Here is a 15,183-nt window from a genome sequence, read left to right as displayed (position 1 = left end):
AACTAAAACTAAAAACACCTCAGACTTTCAGGTTATTGTTGTCTACATTTGCAATTATTCTGTTCAACAATAAACACACACAACAAGAAAATAACATCAATCCAAATCGAATCGGCAAGCACAAGTCTTGATTTTTCGGAGCGCATCATCTTCGTTTTTTTACTGAAATATGTGCGATATTCCGTCCTTTGGATCGCTCTTAGATATTCACATGGTTGGGTTAATAAGCAAGGAAAGTGAGCTTGTTCTTAGGTCAATGGTTCCCAACTCGTTTCAGGCAATGGACCACCAGTCCAAATAAATAAATATCGTGGACCAGTCCATTGCTAAATAAGAATAAAAAAGCATCCACAAGAAGCATGTTGGCTTCAAATATATATTTTCAATACATTTTTTTTATTTTAAGGAGATAACAGATGACAACAACTTACCAATAACTTGGATATGCTTTTTTTGTACTGACCACTGGCCACGAGCAGTGTTCTGGGGGGCCACAGGAGTATATTCACCAGAAACACCCACAAAAAGCCGTTTTCTTTTTTTAATGCCCATAACTAAGTGTGTGTTGTAAATAACTTTATTCCTAATTTAATCGACTATTTCACACACTATCTGCCTATATTAAGGTTTTTCACGATTACAGATTCTTTTTTACTCTATTCGACCTGTTTAAAGCCGAAATTAGTACCGAATTCAAACACGGATTGCCATTTCAATTTTTTAAGGGGGCCACAGGACTTACAGGGTTACTGGAAGGGGGCCACAAGGTCAAAAAGTTACGTGTAGGGGGCCATGGTCCACGTAAGGTTGGGAACCACTGGTTTAGACACATGCGTTTGCTTTATGTCAATGCACAAAATGTTCCGTAGTTTGAAAAAGGTTAAAAAAAACTATTTTTTATGATTTCTATGATAATCCCGCCACAAATAAATCAACGAGTTGTAAACAAATATATCTCGGTTGTGGACTTTAACTATTGTTGCAAACGATGAAAAACACCAAAGAATGCATTTGATAGAATGTATCATTCTTAATTCAGTCTTGTTAGGTAAGTGATCAGAACCAAAAAAAATGAAATTCAGACTTTTCTAAACCTAACCATGAACAAAATGTTTGTAATATAACTTGTAATTTTTTCTCAGTGGTAGTTGATTCTCAGCTCAGCTGTATTCCACCAATTAGAAGTTTAAGCTTTCTAAATGACTTTTATCAAGTTGTTGGAGTTCCTGATCAACCAATACCTAGTGTTTTACCTGGAGGAACCTGTTTGGAACCAAGTTGGTTGCACGTTACTTAAAAAAGTGTTAAGATACACTAACAATGGCCATGTTGCCCTAATCGTAAAAGTACTTACATATGCACTAAATTACCTTAAAAATTTTAAGGTCAAAAGTTAACATAAAATGATGAAAAAAATTTGTTTTAGCTCTTAAGCATTTTATACAATGAAAAAGCAGCAAAAAAACTTACTTATGTGTTTTAGAAATGTTCAATGTAGAATAACTTGGTATTCAAGAATAATTGTTTCTAATTCAGTTCTTTTATTACTTAAAACTGCGCAATAATGAACCTGGACTGTATCATGGGTATAATGACATAGTTTGGTTTTCCTGCTAATAGGACTGACATGGACTCCCCAGTCTACAAATATATATAATTATTGAATTGAAAAAAAAAACAAGCAACCAAAGCAAACAAAGTTAATATGTTAGGACAATAAGTTTTAAATGTTTATTAAACTATAACTTCTGCAGTACTGAAGTTGATTTTAACAGCATTTATTTACACACTACATTTTTATGGTTCTCTAGTGCCTTTTTTCATGGTCAGTCAGATAAATTTAACAATCATGCGGGATGCATTCTGCAGGTCTTTAACATATTACCATATGTTTCAATATGGTCCATACATTTTGTTAAACTAAAAATAAATTCCCACAAGTATTTTTGCAAAATGTGTAACAAGACCTGACACTGGCTTAAAAACATCATGTTCTCATTTTACAAACAACCTGAGTCAAAAATGATATATATGACTTTAATTTTTTTGGGGTATGCCACATCATATGATGTCATGATTCCTCTAGCATATGAGGTACTAATGTTTGTTATCAACAAATTTCAAAAAAGCATATAATGCATGGCAAACATTGGTCCGATTCTCTAAGATGCATACCCATGTTCGACGCCTGTAGGGTCTAGTTACCGGGTATGAATGGTAAATTTTAATTTAACCCTGACTAAATTCAATATTCTACTTTGAACATCCCTTGTGTATTTTGGAGAGACCACCAACGAATGGTTCATGTATTGTGTTTGAATCTACTGTTGTGAAACTTTACACCATGGGTTGTTTTCAGATGTTGATTTTAGACCAGGCTTCGAAAAAACTTAACTCAAAATTAATAGCAGAATGTTGAACTAAACCAGGGGTGGGAAACTTTGTTACTGTAGGGCCAATTATAAATGTCAAAATTGGGTCGCGGGCCGCCAATGTGTATTACACAAAGTGATTTTGCTTTGTTTCTTACCCAATATGCTTAACTACAAGTATAATTCGTATTTGATTCTAGCCACATTTTGCCAGGTCGCAGAAAACTAGAATCAGGCGCATTATTCAGCTCGAAAATATGTAATAATTGGAATGCTTTGCCAGTACTTTTAAAATCCAAACGTCTCTTCGGGCCGCACAACCTTTAATGAAGGGCTACATGTGGCCCGCAGGCCGCAGGTTGCCCACCCCTGAACTAAAATGTTTGGTTTGAGGCATCACCAGTAAAAAGTGGCGTGCATCACTAAATTTAGCACGAGTAACTCCCAAAAACTTTTTTACAGGAACAATCATTTTGACTGGAGGAAAAGTAATGTTTGTTGCAGAGTTCGCCACCTATGACTTTGCAATGAATTATTGCCATCAGAATGAAATGTTTTTATTAACGGTGAGTGTATTGGTTTTTGGTGTTTAAAGTTCCTTGCAAATATTCATTTCATGATCATAAAAAACATTAAGGACTAATTCAGAGGGACTAATTGAAACTTGAAATACTATAGGCATATACTTCATAGTACAGGTTGGTCCGAAACTGAGAGAATGGAGGGCCACATTAGGACCTTGATGGATGCATGTGGCTAGTAGTTAGTAAATATGTTGGTGCTTCATACTGGTGTTTAATTAAGAAATCTGCTCTTCCTATATGAAACAATACTCAGGGTTCCCGCGGGTATGGAAAACTTGGAAAAGTTATGGAAATAAAATTTGTGTTTTTAAGGCCTGGAAAAGTTTTGAAAATAGCCAACTTTGAAAAGGTATTAAATTTGGCGCCTGTTTTACCCCGAAAATGCCAGATAGAGATAGGAATTTCAAATTACGTAATGTGTGTATATTCGTTCAAGTATGGTAATTAGCTGCATCTACCCAGCAAGCCTATTTACTAGTTTTACTATGGGAATTGCTCGATTTTTTTCGAATATGATTATCGAAATTTAGGTTTTTTTTTCTTGAAAAGTTTTGGAAAAGTCATGAAATTTATAAACGAAAATTGCACGGGAACCCTGAATATTCCAGAAACTCTGCCTGCACCCCTACAGCATGTTCTGTTTCACACAGATTTCTTCAGCAGCTGTTCAGACTGCGATCACAACTTTAGCTGAAAATGCATGTACAACGTTTGGCACTACAGAATGGCGGATGGGTTTGAGCGATAACGAAACAGAAGGTTTGCTCTTACATATCTTGAGTAAACTTAAAAGTAGATTTTATCGATTTATTTTTTACAAGCGTTGTTAGGACTTACAACCAGATTGTAGCACATGTACAATTATGCCCTTTTTTGTTCAGTGTGGATGATAAACAATATTTTAATGTTCTTAAAAATATCAGCACATATTCACTTTGACTGGGGTATAAATATTATTGATAAAACTGCCTTTAAACTTTGACAAACAATTTAAGTATACAAGCAGCAACCTGTTTTTCAAAATCTTTTGTTTCAAATTTTGACAATGTGTTTGTTTATTTGTGGATGCAAATTAAATGCTAGAAGTGAAAGAATTCTGAAAGAAAAATATTTACCTAATAACAAAATCAGTCAATAAATATCGTGGTATGTAGATATTTTGCCTAATGTCGTCTTCAGTTTCTTATTGAAATAGAATCTATTTTTATGTATATATATTTCACGATGTTCATTGACTGATTTCAATACTAGGAGAATATTTTCCATTTTTAGTTTTTTGAATACATAAATGGTGATTGTCAATGACCATGCTGTCTGTTGAAGGTCTGATACTGTTCAGTTCAAACAATCTTAATAAAATTGAAAGATATGAATATATATATATTTATGTGTACATATTTTTTTATATTTATAAAGAACACAAATTAAGTGGAATTCCACTATTTTGAAATCTTGGAATTGCATTAATTTGAAAACTTATCTTATTACTAGGGATGTTCAAAGTAGAATAATTGGGTATTCTAGAATAATTGATGTGAATCTAGAATATCGAATCCAATTCTTATATTATTTTTGACTTAGCAATCATTAATCTTGACAACAACTAAAGTAGACCAGTTTTATAACGTAAAAAAAGAACCAAACCAAACAAAGAAAAACACTGGAAAAAAACTTAGCATAACTGCATTGAAACTAAATGACCCCAAATCCACTAAGCCAGAAAAATTAGCATAAGGTTAAAAAATAACTTTTACGATTTTATTTAGTGATTATTATGGGTCCCCTTCCCTGAAGGGGACACATATTGATTTTACTCGAATTGTTTTTTTGTTTTTTTTCTTTTGTTTTCTTCTTTTTTTCTTCCTTTTTTTTTCTTCCTAAAGTTTGTCCGACTCGTTTTTCCATCTAATGTTTGATGGATTTGACTGAAATTTACACAGATGGTAGATATAGTTATGTAGATGTGCATCCCACTTTGTTTTTGTTGATAACCCCAGTATTTACCCCGCTCGCCCCCTAAAATGGGTCTTTTTACCCAAAGTTTGTCCGACTCGTTTTTCCATCAAATGTTTGATGGATTTGGCTGAAATTTACACAGATGGTAGATATATTCATGTAGATGTGCATCCCACTTTGTTTTTGTTGCCCCAGTATTTACCCTGCTAGCCCCCTAAAATGGGTGAGTTTTTACACAGTGTCAGAATTGACTGAAATTTGGATTTCTTGTATAGTATGCCATTTATAGGTGTCGATTGTTGTGTTCAACCATGTAGTCCTAACATTTACCCCACAAGCCCCTAAAGTGTAAAACGTATTTGTATGTTACTGGGCACCACAAACGAAAGATTTCTTTGGAGCAATAGTGTTACCAGGGCAACCAGTTGTATGTTGCTCGTTGGTGGGTTGCTTGGTGGTCGTTTTTGCGCCATGGCAGTTAGGGGCTTGTTAACAGCCCTATGACGTCAGAAACAGTAACGGTTGTTGCACAAAACACCTCTAGTGGTCGAAATTTTAAACATTGGCGGATTGGGCTGAAATTTTGCAGTACTATTGATTGAGTCATTGTGGTTTTTATATATTTTTTAGTTTGTGTGTCGAACCCAATTAGTTGCCCTACTAGCCCCCTAAAATGGGTCAGTTTTTTAAAACGTTAAATAGGACATACTTCAACCAATATCTGGGGTGAATCTAATTTTATAGTTTGTATTCTACATAGTATTGTTATTTAAGCCCAATGCCGATCACTGCGTTTTACCTTACAACACCCGACTTTCTCATGGTTATCTCTTGAATTGCATTATTTTCAACTTTGCATGTGTGGGGACCCATGAGTTTTTGCCTGCAGAAACAACCAAGGTTATAAAAGACGATGGCTAATATGGGACCCAATACAAAATAAGCATAGGAAATATATTTATGTTTTAAAATAGGTTATAGTGTATATGCAAGGGCAATATGTGCTAAGCCACCCTTCTAGTTATTATTGCCTTCAGTAGAAGTAACTGTTGTAAGCATGCTGTGGTAATTTGATTTGTTGATGGTAGTGTACTAATATATAACGTTTGTTAACCTAAAACAACTGCAAAAACAGACACCCTAGCAAAGTTGAAACATTGGGTGATGTAAAGCTGGGACAATGGGTGATTTTAAATTCCAATTAAGCTACCAGCGATTTTGCAACACAAAATGTGAACTTTGCAGCGTGTACTAACTGCATTCTTATGTTCGTATGGGGTTAAAAAATGATGCAAACGTCATATGTTATGGGATGTCGTCACTGTTTTTGCAATATTAACAGACAATCCCATGCTTCCAATCGCTGCCTAACGCCATGACCGTTAAATTTTTGTTGTGTACGAAAAAAAGTCGGAAACAATGAGATGCTGGTAAGACGTTGCAAAAAGTCGCCGGTACGTCGTTTAATGGCAAAAGCATAAGCACGTGATCAGATGCGTAATCGTTAATTATGCCTCCAACGCACAACTGTCGCTATGGCGTTGTTATAGCGACTCGTGACTTGGCGTTATAACGTTGTATAGCGCTCACTGATTTGACGGCGACGATACACTTGCTGTCTTTTGCAACTGGTACAATGACCGGGCGTCGACGTAAAAGCGTAAACACATGTGTTTACATTTTTTCCAACGACGAGAGCACACATTTCTATCGGTTCCAATTACCCGATATAAACGGCAAAAATGGATTCGAATCTAACTGGATTCGAATCCAAAGGATTCGTTATTCTACTTTGAACATCCCTACTTATTACTATTGTTCGCTGTGGAGGTATTTTTCTGAACAATGTATTTTTGTAGGCACAATTAAGACAGATTTTGGCTCCACTCTCAATGGGTCGGATTATAGCAATTGGAATCCTTCCTCTAGTAACACTGAACTGGATGATTGTGTCAGTATTGTTGGGTGTGGGGATTGGAAGTGGAAATTTGGGAGTTGTAGTGCACTAAACACCTTCATATGTCAGGAATGTAATAATTTCTATGTATTTGTGATATTTTCGTTATTTTTAAGCTGTGCGCCTTTCTGCTTGTGAGGAAATTTCGTAACGTATGAAAATTCCGTAACTTTCAGGGTATACAGTTTATAGCATTGGTTCCCAACCAGAGAGGAATTTTGTAATTGGTAGGGTGGAATTTGTGCCACAATATTAATCTCTTACTGGTTGTCTGTGCGATGTGTTAATGCTGCACGATATTTTAGCGAACTCAATTTGTAGGGGGAATTAGATTTGAATATCAACTAAAAGGGTGCACAGGACAAAAACAGTTGGGAAGTCTGTTTCTGTTTTGTCTGAAAGGGCATGACATTTGTCTTGACAGCTACATTTCATAATTTTGACTGTGGTTGAGCCAGCACCTGAGTACTCTTTACTAAGCATCACTGTTTTTGATGCTCAGTGCTTGGCCGAGCAGTTGCACAAATTGACCTAAACATTAAATTTTCATATTTATGCCCTGCTGACATACAAAACTAGTGTTCAATAGGGTATCCAAGAACAGAAAAGGCTTGTTTTTTATTTGTGTTAGATAGTAAAAAACATGTACTTATTGGGCCTGTACAGCTTAATACACTGCTGGTGACAAAAGGAACCTTGTGCATGCCCAATAGCTACACTGTATACCCAATCACTGCAAGTCCATGATGTGTACAGAAAAACTGTTTGGACAAATATATAATGTTTTTTCATTGGCACATTAATTTTGTTTGTCAGATCAGCCTGAAGTCTGTTCGACATTTCATGGACCTCATTCAATGGAATGTTTAGAAGCAGTGTTCAAGTTTGTTGGATGTATAGATGAAGGTAATAGTTATCCAACTAAGCTTTCTTCTGAAGAGTTTGGAAATTTGACAGCTTTAAATTACACGTAAGTAAATGCATTTATTGGCTGCATATTTTAGGCTTGTAGTGTGGGTTTGCAGTAAGCTCATCTTTATTAAACTGGAAAAAGGTATGAGGGTCCCCTTCCTGGTTTATATAACATGCTATTTTAAATAGTCAATCACTGTGTTTTAGCCCCATGCTTTAACCCGCTTGCCCCTAAAGCGGGTGAATTTCTTTAGCTATGCCCGAATTGGCATCTTGTAGAACTTGCCATTTATAGATGTCAATTGTTGTGTTTTACCCTATATTTTCACTATTTATTATGGGTCCCCTTGCCGGAAAGAAACACATATTGTTTTTGTCCAAATTATTTTTTCTGTCTAATGCTGGTTTGTTAAACGCATTTGGTCAAGAAAGAGTGCTTCAAATTTACACAGATGTTAGTTATTGATCCAAATTTTATCCTGTGGAATTACCCAGCCATCCACCCACAAGCTCCCAAAACAGATTTTTTTTAAAGCCACTGTACTAAAAGTATATGATCTAGGAAAGTGATCTCAAACTCAAACTGCTTTAGGGGTCAAAAACGACTTTAAGTATATATGTCAGGGGCCACACTATCAATATCGAACAAAAATATTGCAAGAATAAAAAGTAAAATGTTCATTTGATGCCATTTACTACATTAAAATAACAATATTGTGATGCATAACAAACAGATATACAGTGTAGCAAAGTGAAAGAGTCAACTGTGCTTTACTGCTTTTTGTGGAAACAATGGCCAACAATGATGCAACAATGTATAAAATATGTTGCAACAATCGCAATTGCTGATTTTAAAAATGGGCTAGTTCGATCAACCTATAAAAACGTTGCATATAACACTAACAAAGAATGATTGGATCATGTAAATTCACTGATCTGACAGAGTATTCCGCCTAAGTAAATCAAGTTACTTCGCAGGCTGCACAAAAGCCGTGGAGGGCCGCATGCACAGGCTGTGTGTTTGAGACCTCTGATGTAGCAGTTGGTTTTAATGATATGTGGTTTTATTAGGTTACCACGCATATTTTTAGTTTCAGCAAAGGTTTTATAGCTTAGAAGTGACTCAAACAATACTTCGGTTTAGGACATGCCAGGCAAGCATTGTTGATTAACTTGAAGGTAAAAAACATTACAGTTTCCAAAGGCGCAATAAAGAGTCATTAAACAGTCATTATCAGCTTGGCTGCCGTAGGACGAGAAGTCACTGAAGGTCAACTTGTAGGTATCGCAAAACACAGAGATGAGAATGATTTTTTGTGGCAATGTAGCTTGTTTATGTTTGACACATATACTCTAGAACAGGGGTTCCCAACCTTTTCACGATCTCGTACCACTTGGACGCTCTGCACTGCCATGCGTACTACTTCTTGCAGAACAACTAATTTAATCGAATAATACTTTATTTAGAATAATAACATCGGCCTACTAAAATAACACTAAAGCTTAAGTTTGTAGCTTAAGATATAAAACAGTAAATGGTATCTATCAAGAGCAATCATTTGACATAATTAACGCCCACTGTCACACAGCGTTGTACGGCTTTTCAAAGCAACTGTGCTTCTTGTTGACAATTGACAGGACCTGCATTTTTAAGATAGCAATGATACGAAACAACAGGAATAGTTACGTAACAATAAGAAAAAGCGTCGGTAAAAAATTTTTTGTTAAACAAAACCAAGAAAAAAAATGTAAAGTTGTGAATACAGGTTTTTGTGAAATAAAACGGAAGCTACTCGCGTACCACCTGAAAAACCTTTGCATACCACTAGTGGTATGCGTACCACAGGTTGGGAACCCCTGCTCTAGAAATAACATGTGAGTTATATATAATTTCAGAAAAATGTTATTGTTGAATATTAAGAACTGTGTGCTATTGAAAACCGTATCAAAAGGTCATAAAGCGGTCATTCAGCGACTACATGGCAATAGGCTACTGAAGAACAATTTTATTAAATATTATCATTACTTTTGCTGCAAAACATCTTTCCAATTTTGGCAATGTCTGTAATACTGTCTAGGATTTCTAGGAAAAGTTGTAACTGTTTAAAACTGGTCTTGCACAGCTGTGTAGAGGTCAAAGATATAGATTGAAATTGTTTACTACTTTTGTGAATATATGATAATTTAATGTCAACAGGATATGGACATAACCTTTGAAGTGTGGGTTAATGCTAACTATTAATTTGTCCTTAAAAGTTCGTATAACATGTGTGTGGGGACCAATTCTTTGCTTGCAAAACTAAATGTGTGTAGATTAAATGGTGTGTTAAGTAAATCAATAAATAAGGTACACATTATATAAAATGGAAATACATAGAAAAGCCACCTTTTCGTCGCAAGCAATGCAAAAAAATTCAAGCAAAATGTTGAACGTCCATAATCATTAGGTAGAAAGCCAATTCACTTGTCAATTTGACTATAAAACAGAAGAAATCATAGTTAAAACACATCACAGTGTCAGATTTTTCATTTTTAGGTTTTTACTGGCTGATTTTCGGAACATGCGAAGGATTTCTGATAGTGGTGATGATGATTCACAGCTGGGTTGCTTTGGTGTTGGTGAGAAAACAATCTGTTACATGTTGTGCATGTTATTTTACTTTGTAACTTTTACTGTGTTTTATAATAATCCCCAATCACCCCTGAATGTTAACAAACAATATCATAAGTTTAAATTTGTTCCCCCAATTTCGCAGTGCAGTAACTAAAGACACCAGACTTACACAAGAGAACATAACACTGATAAAGCCTTATGTTGAAAATGTAATGTGTAATTGACCCACTATACTAGAGTCAAGCAACTGGCAGACTAAAGAATAAATGCACTTTTGGGGCCTGGAGTCTCTGCTTCATAACATAAATGCACATGCAACTAGACGGCGTCGCTCCTAATTTTTATTTTTTTAATTTGTGGTGGTTGTGCACAGGGTCTTTTTTAAGGTTTGGTTTGGGTGACCGCTAAGTAGTTTTAAGAGACCGCAAGTGTTTCATTTAAATACCAAAAAATAGCCATATTTGCTTAAACAAATTATTTATTAGGCTACTGGCAAATTTTGGGAAACCGCTGGAGAAATTTGGGGGACGGTTTCGGCTTTGCCAACTTTGGTTTTCGTCTTAATTACTTTTTGGGTTAACCCATTTACATTCCTTACTTTTGATTAATATGTCTTTCCTAATCTAAAATTTTATTACCAACTTGCATGCATAGTGTTTGGGGATGCATTTGTTTCTTGTTGCAATTATTCTGTTCGATATATACTGGATCAATATCAGGGAACATTTAAAATTAGGTAACAAATATGTGTCCAATATGCTCATAGCAAATAGTGTTCAAGTGTTTAAATATGTAGTATATTTATTAATTGGTATCATCACAAAAAGTCACAATAGATTATTATTACAATGAAAGCTACAACAGCAAAAAAACAATCAATGTTTTGAAATTTACTATTTATGTTTACAATGCAGCATTTTTTACACAATTATTTTTCAACCCAATCAACCTTTCACCGAGAATAATTACGTACAAAGATAATTATATTTTGTGACGTAAGTCAGAATCAGTAAGCTTTCTACAGAGAAGTGTTTGCAAAAAATAGCTATTTAGATTGTTGCTGTTGCTGTTATCCTGCATTCTTTTTTTTCAATTTACTTTGTATTTGTGGCTCCCTAAACACTTAAAAAACTACCTTTTGGCCCCAACAATAAAAAAGTGGAGAACCACTGTATTAAAGTGTCAATTTTGGTCTTCAATCTCTTTCATTTAAAAATAATCCTGGGATTAGTTTTAAGAAAAAATGGCTGAAATTGAGGGTTTTGGCATCAAAAAATTTGGATTTTGTTATTCTATTTGTAGATATTCGTGATGAGTGTAAAACATACTACCCCCCGCAAACTGAATTTTGCATCAATAACTTGTGGGTGGCTCGATGTTTAGGGACAGGTTATCGAGCCCCAAAAAATCGCACTGCCACTGAGAGATTGGCTCTAAGGGAAATGAATTATGTGTAAGTGTAACTAAAACACTGCTTTTTTTACAGGTATATATCACACATTTTGCTAGACTGACTTGTTTAATCAGCATTCGATTGTCAGGTTGTTTTGTTCAGAGACAAATCTTTGAATCATTTGTTCTTTGATTTTTTATAATTTGTTAAATTGCATGAGCATGAATACTTAGCCTACTTAGCTCACTGTAGCCATTTGTCTAGAACAATGTATACCTATTAGCAAATACTTTTAATTAAAACTTTTTTCTTAAATTAAATCAAACAACAGTGGACAGTCATTGATATTGTTATAAATTTTGTGTTTAGACAACTTTTCGCAATGTATCAAAATGCTTTGATGCTTTCTAATACAGGAGACAGACAGAGTCAACTGGAATGTTTGGGCTTCAGTAAGATGTTTTTTTTATTTCAGTTACAGTTTTTTTTTTAATTTTTAAGTAACAACTTGGAATTATTTTTATAAACCAGTGAAAATTTTATGACCAAATACTTAGTGCATCTCACGACAGCTCAGGTCTAGGTTTACTTTTAGCAGGGATTTGACTTGTAATTGTTAAAAATAAGACGAAATGGGCACTCAAGTCAAAAACAAGAACATTTCTTGGAAATAAGGACAATATTGCTTAAATTGTTACAAGCAAGCAAGCATATTGAACTGAAATGTTGTGGCCAACTAACACTTTTAACAATGGTTTTTGCAATCTTTTTTTCGTTTTTAAGGTTTCTTCGCAGTTACAAACCAAAAATTAAATCTCATTTTTTGTGCAATTGCTTTAGCCCTGCCTTCGGAATGCCCCAAATTTTTTGGCCGGCACTCCCTTGAATGTCTAAACCTTGAATGGGGGAAGGCAGGTTGTTTACCAGAAGGAAATCAGTATCCGGGCAACTTGACATACTCTGAATTCGGGCAACTAAATCGCTTGAGATATACGTAAGTTGGAATTGTTTTTATTAAGCATAGTTTATTTAATTCTCTTATTTATTCTCTTTCCAGGTAAAAATTATTGCCAAACTTCTTTATTCCAATTTTACCTAATGTTTGTTAGAGGTCAAATCTCGCGTCTCTAAACAAAATTATGCCCTTTTCATGTATTATGTAATTTATTCACATATTATCCAAATCACCTAAAATTTGGATTTTGTGGTAAAGCCAAGGCTTAACCTTAATGCAGACTAAACTGGTTGGTTGCAAGTGGGTAAACCTTTTACATAAAAATCTTCTAAATCTATGAAGTCTTCAAAATTTACTTGTTTATTTGTATTTTACAAAAATTATTTCCTGGTTTGAGAAAGCCAACCCTCTCTGATTGTTAACTGTAGTTTTTGAAAAGTGGGGCAAATGAAGTTTAATCTGGTTGTTACCTGGGAATAATAAAAAGGTTAAGAACCACTGGTATAACCGAACATTTCTAAACAATTCTGCATAAGTTTCTTGCTAATAATCAAAGCAGAATTAGAACCCAAAGCCCTTTGAGCATATTCTTGCTAGCCTTGAACTTAGCCTTGAAGTTTACAGTTACTTTTTTTCTGTTGAATAATGTTGGCTTTGTACATACATCCAATAAGTGGTAGAAAGTCAGTTGTTGTCTCATCGTCCAGGGATTTCAGGCAGTTTTTCTCACTTAGTGTGTGACAGTGGTTCTTAACTCGCTTTAGGTCATAGACCACCAGCCTAATAAAAGAATGTTGTGGGCCATTTTTAAGTAAGGATAAGAAAAGCATACACAACAACAATTAAATACAGTGGCCAATCCAGAAAGACAATCTAGTCTTGCAGATGAGGCAGATTAATCCCTATGGGTTCGAGGGGTCACAAAATAGTGATGTAATCGAGTGATTGAGCCTTCCACTCCCCCAAGGGTTTAAGACGATAACGATTGATTTATCAATCTTGACATCTTGAATTGGAGAAAATCGAGTTTTTTTGTGTGTTGTTCTTCAGACGAGTTGTGATACAGATGGATTCAACCAGAACAAAGGCAGATACTGGAGACTCAACAGCACAACTTGATTGCTTTGGAATAGGTAAAATAATAGCTCGTTGTGTCCACAAAGTTTCGGTTGCAAATTTAAAAAAAAACTTCAGTGCTGTTGCTTTACTTGATTTATTGTTGGAGCACTATACACACTTAAAACAAAATCAAAACTGTCGAACGAAACAAAAACTGTGTTTTCCAGGTTCTTTTGCTTATGCTAATACTAACAACAGCAATTTTAGAACATTGCATTATAACGAATTTTTCAATAAAGTACTTCGACAGTTTTGTTTTTTTATCAAAATATTTATTCATTATATGGCAATATTCTGATGCACCATTAACTATCTGTGAGTTTTTAATTAAAGTGAACAACATTCGTTTCTCAAATAGATTTAATAAATACCAAAAAAATTGCACAGAAACAAAATCTGTCGAAGTCAAACTTGAAATAAATATATTTTACCTAAAAACTCAACAATCATTTCCTTAACTGAACAGAACCTAATTTTTCTCATGAGATTTGTGTGTTTGTTCCCGATTTGCAGTTGTACAATCAAAGGTAAATAGATTCTAATTCCAAAACATTGTTTTATTCTATTCAGTATTTCAAAGGTGAAAAAAGTTTTTGTGTGGTTTTGTTAGATCTTCCTGATGCCTGTCCAAAATACTATGGTCCACATTCTGTTGATTGTTTGAAGAAAGTTTGGGAGTTAGTTGGTTGTTTACCAGAAGGCCATGCATCACCAGACAGTTTTACGTTTTCTTCTGTAGATTACCGGCAAGTGTTGATCTCAAATATATCTTTTTAGATTTTGAAAATTGTGTCTAAGGTCTCATCAGTTTAGCTTTTGACAATATTTTGACCATATAGGCTGTTAGAGAATTAAATTAAATTTAAATGATTTACAGTGCTTTATATGAATCAATGCTATTAACCAAAACAACTGCTGATAGTGGTGTGGGAACAGAGCAGTTGAATTGTTTTGGGATTGGTAAGTGAAAAAGCGTTTGCTTGTTTTTCTGTGTTTGTGCTGATTTGCTTTGGTATTTTTAAAAAAAATTGTTTACAAACTTGGTAAAATTGTTGTATGTTTTTTAAGAGAAATGGTAGTGTAATAATTGCCAATACTTGCAAGTCTTTAATTTGCTTTGTCAATTTTTGCATTTTTCAGATCTTCCTTTAACTTGTCCACAATTATATGGACCTCACTCATTGGATTGCTTGAAAACAATTTGGGCAAATGTTGGTTGTTCACCAAAAGGAGACAAATATCCTGACAAACTTTCATCAACTGAAGTTGCACCTTTGTCATCAAAAACATACACGTAAAGCATTTGTAATGCCTTAAAATT

General features: G+C 34.6%; 1 protein-coding gene across 1 annotated transcript in view; it reads left to right on the top strand.

Annotated features, from left to right (window-relative positions):
• The first annotated feature begins 973 nt into the window (after positions 1-973).
• LOC145223730 (uncharacterized) overlaps positions 974-15,183 on the top strand; it is a 51,317-nt gene continuing 37,107 nt past the window's right edge. The window contains exons 1-14 of the mRNA XM_080090121.1: positions 974-1,048; positions 1,143-1,277; positions 2,835-2,938; positions 3,607-3,715; positions 6,772-6,942; positions 7,686-7,839; positions 10,318-10,400; positions 11,698-11,848; positions 12,158-12,240; positions 12,629-12,782; positions 13,794-13,876; positions 14,473-14,608; positions 14,740-14,822; positions 15,003-15,156. Coding sequence (XP_079946247.1) covers positions 1,006-1,048; positions 1,143-1,277; positions 2,835-2,938; positions 3,607-3,715; positions 6,772-6,942; positions 7,686-7,839; positions 10,318-10,400; positions 11,698-11,848; positions 12,158-12,240; positions 12,629-12,782; positions 13,794-13,876; positions 14,473-14,608; positions 14,740-14,822; positions 15,003-15,156 — 1,643 coding nt within the window. The 5' untranslated portion in view covers positions 974-1,005. The remainder of the gene's footprint in view (positions 1,049-1,142; positions 1,278-2,834; positions 2,939-3,606; positions 3,716-6,771; positions 6,943-7,685; positions 7,840-10,317; positions 10,401-11,697; positions 11,849-12,157; positions 12,241-12,628; positions 12,783-13,793; positions 13,877-14,472; positions 14,609-14,739; positions 14,823-15,002; positions 15,157-15,183) is intronic.

This window comes from Phallusia mammillata, chromosome 4, assembly GCF_965637545.1.
Source record: "Phallusia mammillata chromosome 4, kaPhaMamm4.hap1.1, whole genome shotgun sequence".
NCBI lineage: Eukaryota > Metazoa > Chordata > Ascidiacea > Phlebobranchia > Ascidiidae > Phallusia > Phallusia mammillata.
The sequence above is the reverse complement of the archived record's forward strand: the minus strand, read 5'-3'. Positions and strand labels throughout refer to the sequence as shown.